The sequence below is a fragment of the Cryptotermes secundus genome, unplaced genomic scaffold (assembly GCF_002891405.2).
Source record: "Cryptotermes secundus unplaced genomic scaffold, Csec_1.0 scaffold1171, whole genome shotgun sequence".
Taxonomy (NCBI): Eukaryota; Metazoa; Arthropoda; class Insecta; order Blattodea; family Kalotermitidae; genus Cryptotermes; species Cryptotermes secundus.
In genome coordinates this window covers 94614-102093 of record NW_019743669.1, presented here as the reverse complement: position 1 = coordinate 102093, position 7480 = coordinate 94614, and the positions used below count along the sequence as shown (strand labels likewise).

Here is a 7480-nt window from a genome sequence, read left to right as displayed (position 1 = left end):
TGACGGGGTGGATGAGTCAACCCCCCCCCCCCCCCCCCTCCACACGGTAATGTAACGCGCAACGCGCGGTGACGTAAGACGGCACGAGGTAACAGCGTTGCTAGGCTATACGCAAACACGGTGACGGGGCACCGCTTCCTACTGTGATGTGGCACGCAACAGGCAACACTGCGGCTATATAAGAGAACTGCATAGCAGCTACGAGCCAGTTGTAACGTANATGTGAAATAAGATTCGCTATATAAAATACGGCGTGAAGTTATTTGTCGCGTTATACGCCCGATACGCGACAATATATATATATATATATACGTATATATATATATCGTATATATATCACTTTAATAAGCTCAACAAATTGATGGAAGAACAAAAACACACAAAGGAAAGTGATAACCAGTATAACACGTTCGACGTCATAATACAACATCAGTACATGCCCACACTAGCGTCATAAACACAAGGAGTATAAATATGCGGTATAACACACCCTAAAACAGTAAAAACAACACAGTGTGCCATAAACACATACAGGGCAACATCAATGGTAGGACAAAATAACAAAAGTTTTTACAAAACATAATAGGATTGCTGAAATAATACAATATACCCATAATGTGGCACAAATTCGGCCCCCATCAAAAAAATAATAAGAGGGATGATACGAACCTGCTTGGTTTATGAATTCCAATAGTCTTAACCCTTCAGTGCCGGGGGCGTTTAAATCGTTTTTCCACTCCAATGCCGGCGGCTATTTAAATAATTAAATCGGAGAATGCCGCACTTAACTTAATGCCTAATAAATGGGGAAAAACTGGAGTTTTGTTTTTCAGATTTTCACACAACATCCAGAGAAGTATACAGAATTAGAGTATTGATCCACACTACTTTAAAATTATTTTTGGGCCAGTAAGCGTATAAAAATTATGACCAATAGTATTGCATTACCTTAAAAATTCAGTCGCGTGTGGTAGTCGCAGAAACACTCAATGCAGAGGCCCACGCCGCACACATCACACCAGTACACTGTGTCCCTTCTCCTCCCGTGCTTCTGACACACAACGCACTTTCTCTGTGGTCTAGATTTTATTGCCGTTGGAGGAATTTTGCTGATAAAATGTCGTTCTGTTAGACGGGGCACTGTGTTGTCTGATGGATGTGAACCCGGCACTTTATGTTCCACAGCACTCACATATTTCATGAACAGGCCCTCAATCAACTGAATTCTGAATGATAATTGCTGAATTCATGTGCCTGTGTTACTCCTGTACACTCCCTCAATCAACTGAATTCTAAATGATAATTGCTGAATTCATGTGCCTGTGTTACTCCTGTACACTCCCTCAATCAACTGAATTCTAAATGATAATTGCTGAATTCATGTGCCTGTGTTACTCCTGTACACTATCATTGAATTCAGAATTGAGGCATTTAGGAGCCCGCGAAACAGCTTCATGTACCACTTATTCATGTGCTTCCTCTCGATCAAATAAGGGTGAAGCAGCTGGTCCTTCAAATTGACTTACTGCAGTCCAATACTGAAACTGGTTTCGCCACCTCCTTGCCTCTAACTGTAACAGTCCTGGTGTCGTGACTGTGATAGGTGGAGATCATGGCGACTATTTTTTTGTCAAACCACTTTGTGACATAAACGGGTCCAGAATGTTGTTCCACGATTTCGCCTTTGTTCAGTTGAGTGTTTTTCACTTTTGGAGGCACATTCTTACGATTCAATTTCAGAGTGCCAACACAGTCGGTCTTGTGCGTTATCTTCAGTACACTGGCAAGAGTTGGGGAATTGTAAAAATTATTTACCCACAGAGTCCGACCTTGATTCAGGAGAGGTTCTACCAGTTTCAGGACAATGGCTGAAGTTTTGTTGGTGTCCGCTGTGATCAAGGGGGAGTGAAGTTCTGTATCCTTGCCTGTATATACAATGAATGACCATAAATACCCAGTGGTGGAGTCACACAACTCGTAAGTTTTAATTCCAAATTTGGCTGCCTTCAGAGGGAGGTACTGTTTGAAAGACAGACGGCCTTTCCAAAGTGTTATAGATTCGTCAACTGAAATGTCCTGGTTTGGGAGAAAAGAGTTCCTGAAATTTCTTATTGAGATGGAAAATTACTGGGTAGATTTTGAAAAGTTTTTTGGGTCCTTCAAAAATGCTGATGTTTTCATTGTTGGCAAAATGCAAATATTTACGTATTAGCTCCAGTCTGTCTGGCGTTATAATGTCTCTAAATCCCGGTGTTAAAATTACTCTTTTTGTTGTAAAATAAGACCAAAGAGTTGGTTTCTGTACAATGCCCATGAGCATGAACAAACCCAAGACAACATAAATCTCTCCCTCTGTCACGGGTTTCCATGCCTTAGAATGCGACCTCGCTGATGGTTCACGCCCCCGTAGAAACTGCTCCGCGTATCTATTTTTTTCTGCGACTATGGTCTCAATAAGTTCCTTGTCGAAAAACAACTTGAAAACGTCCACAATTTCCGTTACGTCTTTCGCAGGGCCTTGAGTTCCGACACTGCCCGTGAAATGTTCTCTCTGACCCCTATAGTTCTGCATATCCTCCCAAACGAATTCTTGATTTGCACTGTTATCTTCATCGCTGCCCTCATTTCCAACAGCATCCATCAAATCACGATCATCTAACTCGTTTTCAGAGTCAAAATCCGAATCTGATAGACTTTGTTCCGAATCACTTTCAACCAAACACTGTATGTCCTCATCACTCAACACACACGAACGTCTCTTGCTTGTTCCAGCCATGGCTACTACATGCAAACCGCATTAGCTATGTGGAACAAAAGGGAATCTCAAGGAATGCAAACAAGGCAAATGCCTTGTTTGCATTCCTTGAGGTTCCCTTTTGTTTATCATTTCCAACTGCTGTCATATGAGAGGTCAGTGTCATGTATCTTTCTTGTTAGGTTTTCTACACGTGGTTTCTCATTCCGTTCAAGAGGCAGCACTCGTCACTGGCTGAATGGAAATCGATTTTTTTTTTCGACCAACATGCAGAGAGAGCACAGACTTTGCTTCGACCAACACGCAAGATCACAGACTATAAACCTAGCATATTTAGTTCCTAACTCTCCAACAGATGGAGATAGATTTGTAAGGCAATACTGCACCCTAGACGGCGAGCTACAAAACTTCTTGAGAGACTTCTAATGAAAAAAAAAAATACCCCGGGAAGTTCAAAGTGGTATAACGAATATACGAAATGATAAACAGAAATTTCCTCTTTCATTTCATAGCTAAAGTATTACTTTACATGAAAAGCAGCACAAGAAGCACGACATCACTCGGCGAGATGTGGCATTTAAATGCCGATGTGCTATGTACATCGCCCGGCACTGGAAGGTTAACCAACCAATCATAAATATTTTAATGTATTGGAACAGCCGCTGTAGTTGTAAAGACTTCAGCTTTTATACCCAATTGTATATTATCAATATTTTATGTATACATTTTAACTTTCAGAACATATATTATAATAGTAGCTTCTAACTGTATGGATGTAAAGCTGTTCCTCTGATGATGGTCTCTGAAGACTGAAACATGTAAGGGCATGAATAATTGAAATAAGAAAAATCTTCACCAGTCACACCAGATGGAACTGTTCAACTTTTCATGATATTATTAGTGTGACAGACCAGAATGAAACAAATCAAATTCCTGCTGTAAATTGGTTATAAACATTTGTGTTAAGAGGGTCACTGTTAAATGAAAAGATTCAGGTTCCAGGTATGTCCTTATCATAAATCATTCCCTCAGTATTCCATTCATGACTATTCAAGGATTTACAGGCGAAGACAATTAAGTTCTGGGACAGCAGTACCTGAATGCATCAAAGATGACCAAAACAAATAAAAGTTGGAGTTGGGATGGGGTGTGGATGGAAAGTGAGGGCTCGATGTAAAGTTCTGAACAAAACCACTGACCTCTGCAGTCAGCTGAAACAAAATAACAGAGGTATAAAACGTAACATGTTTCTGGTTTAGTGGGGACTGGGGTACAATATCACCAGAAATTCTAAATAGAGACAATGACCTGCATAGCCCTCTTATACTAGCAGGCAAGAATTACATGCATGTGCATACACACAAGCTCACACACTGCTGGTTATGCCTTCTAATGAGAGACAATAATGGCCAAAACATGCAAGGTAAAACTTGTACTTATTTCTATTAAACTACTTACAGTCAATAAAATGCTACTGCTGTCCAAGCATAACAAGTGTTCATACCACGGCATTCTTAATTTAACAAGCTTCAGACCTTGTCTAGAATCCTAGTTTTAGATAGTTTTTACATGAGAATCTACTGAGATAAGGTACGCAAGAAAATACATGCTCACCAGGATACAACATACCTAGTGTATCTAGTCGCTTCTTCTTCACTGGCTGGTCAGACTTTGCAGCATATGTCTTCTCCTCCAATGTGAGCACAGTGCTCTGCTCCTTCTCTGTAAACCTGAGCAGCAGCGAGTTGCCCAGCCTGGACCCAAGAAACAGGTAATTCTCCTCACACACACAGGTCTACAACAGGGAAAAGATGCAGTTAGAAAGCAGCATGTCATGTAACTTATGCAGGTAACACAGCACCACTGATCTAGCAACTAAAGCTCTTACTCAAATATAATTTCTACCAAAGAACAAATTAAGAATATTATATTTAAGCATCCTGTTGCACTCTACACGATAAATGATACAAACTCCGTCCCAAGTGCAAACAATATATATTTATATGTCTTTGATCTTGTTCTTTCTACACTACATGTTTCGGCCTCTATCGGCCATCATCAGGTGTATACTCTTAACGTTGCTGCCACACTGAACCCAGTCTAAAACTTAACATTTAAAAACACAATGTCACATTCTTCGTATTATCACCATCTACATCGTTGATATGTGTCTGGTATGTAGATTATGTTGCACACGTCAAACCCGATATTCTTGTAGTAGCACTCTAAAAATCTTTAGTTATGATGTTTTTAAAACCTTTTAAAATTTTCTCTAAATTTTAAATTTAAAATTTAAAATTATTAAAAACATACTACATAACAACGGATACAGCACAAACATAATCAATAGATTAAATCAGACAACACGAAAACAAAAACCAAACATACATGACGACGAACAACATAAAACAAAGTGGGCCACATTTACATATAGTACAAAAGAAGTGAGAAAAGTTACAAAACTTTTCAAAGACACACAGATAAAAGTAGCATTCCGCACACGAAACACAATAGGAAATATACTCAAACAAAAATCACAATTAGATAAATACAATAAAAGTGGCATATACCAAATGAAATGTGTAGATTGCCCATTGAAATACATTGGGCAAACAGGCAGAACATTTAGCACTAGATATAAAGAACATATACATGATATTAGAAATAATGATAGCAATTCCGGGTACTCAAATCACATACTAAATACAGGACATGCATACGGAACAATAACAGACGTAATGGAAGTTGTAACAACGGGAAAGAAGGGCAGACATTTAAATACATTAGAGAAATACCATATATATAAAATAAGTAAGAAAGGCTTACACATGAATGATACACACATAGAAACACACAATCCCATATTTCAAACGATACACGAAATCTACACAGACTAACGGTACCTCTCTCTCCCCACTACCCATTCCCCCCTACACTCACTAACATAAAACACAGCACACAATACAGCAGACAGCACACGTAGTACAGACAAGCAGCGGCACCCACACAAGAAGACTACATTAAGTAAGTACAAATAACAATATACACACATAAGAAAATATTACGTACAGAAAATATTACGTACATAAAATAATAATACGAATATTTGTATATTACAGATAACACCTGTACAGTGTGAAAACAAGAACTAGCCGCTCCAGCACTTAGACATAGGGCGAGTAACCCTAAGAATTTTAAATTTTAAATTTAAAATTTAGAGAAAATTTTAAAAGGTTTTAAAAACATCATAACTAAAGATTTTTAGAGTGCTACTACAAGAATATCGGGTTTGACGTGTGCAACATAATCTACATACCAGACACATATCAACGATGTAGATGGTGATAATACGAAGAATGTGACATTGTGTTTTTAAATGTTAAGTTTTAGACTGGGTTCAGTGTGGCAGCAACGTTAAGAGTATACACCTGATGATGGCCGATAGAGGCCGAAACATGTAGTGCAGAAAGAACAAGATCAAAGACATATAAATATATATTGTTTGCACTTGGGACAGAGTTTGTATCATTTAACAAATTAAGAGTTTTTATAAGAACAAACAAATTTCACAGTGCAGGATCTTCCTTAAGCAGCTGGTGAAGAAACTTCCTAATGCTATGGCAGACAAAGTTTCACTTCTACATTCACAGAGGCCTGCTACTGTATCCTATCATGAGTCAATTGAATCTCAATTACGCCTTCATAACCTCTTCGCCTAAGATGACTTTTCATGGTATCTTACCATTCATACACAGTCTGAGGTGGTCTCTTACTGTGAGACTTTCTGTTTTAAGCTTTAATATATACATTTATCGCTTTCACCAGCTTTCTACATGCCTCTTCCAATAGATCATTATTGAATTTTATCATCAATAACAATATTAAGTGAATATATAATAGGAGCTTCCATATTATGCAATTTCTTTATATTACAGTTATTTCAACTTTCTTAGGTACAAACATTTTAGTGCTTTGTTTTCAAACATCCTCAACCTCTGTTCATCTCTTAGAATGATAAACCATATTTATAACTAGGACTCGGATTTCTATGACATGTCATATTTTTATCCTGGCATCTTTTCACATGTATAATTAAATATAAATGCATTTCTGACTCTTGTGAACATGAAAATATGGTTTTTATTGGTCATATAAATGGATATTTAAACCATATTTTAGCTTTAGGTCATATTTGGGCCCGAAGTGATATAAAATCATATTTTTGGTCATATTTTAGGTGAGTTTCACTTATTGCTCAGAAATATATTTGCAAGTATTGGCAACGATGTTATTTGGAACTTCATTTCTTAGAAATATTTGGCCTTGTGTAACGGGATTTGAAGGAATACTGTACAGTGTGAAGGGTAACGGTTCTTGACCTGGCGTAGAATCAACCACTTTGAAAAGAGAAATTGCTACCTCTGCCTCTGTCTGTCTGTGTCTCTTTTTCTCCTCCACTGCAGTGATACCTGAAGTCCAGTTTGTTTCTTGCATATTGGTGAAAAATTTTTCCATCCACAAAGCGGTAAATTTCTACACTCTCCCCGAAACCCGTCCAATACAGTACTGTATTCATAACTTCAGTTGTTCAGTATAGTTTCAAGATGCCTAAACTCAAGTGCTCTAATAGCGTGAAGTTGCGTGGTTTTATTAAAGAGTTTGGTGACAAATATTTTAGTACTGACGGAGAAATTTTATTTTGCAAAATGTGTGAAGTGAAAGTTA

The 7480-nt window shown here is 38.0% G+C and overlaps 1 protein-coding gene across 6 annotated transcripts in view; it reads right to left on the bottom strand.

Moving 5' to 3' along the window:
- LOC111874242 (cleavage and polyadenylation specificity factor subunit 1) overlaps positions 1-7480 on the bottom strand; it is a 150656-nt gene that overhangs the window by 128302 nt on the left and 14874 nt on the right. For all 6 annotated transcript variants that reach the window (XM_023869575.2, XM_023869574.2, XM_023869573.2 and 3 more), the window contains one exon: positions 4385-4550. In XM_023869575.2, coding sequence (XP_023725343.1) covers positions 4385-4550 — 166 coding nt within the window. The remainder of the gene's footprint in view (positions 1-4384; positions 4551-7480) is intronic.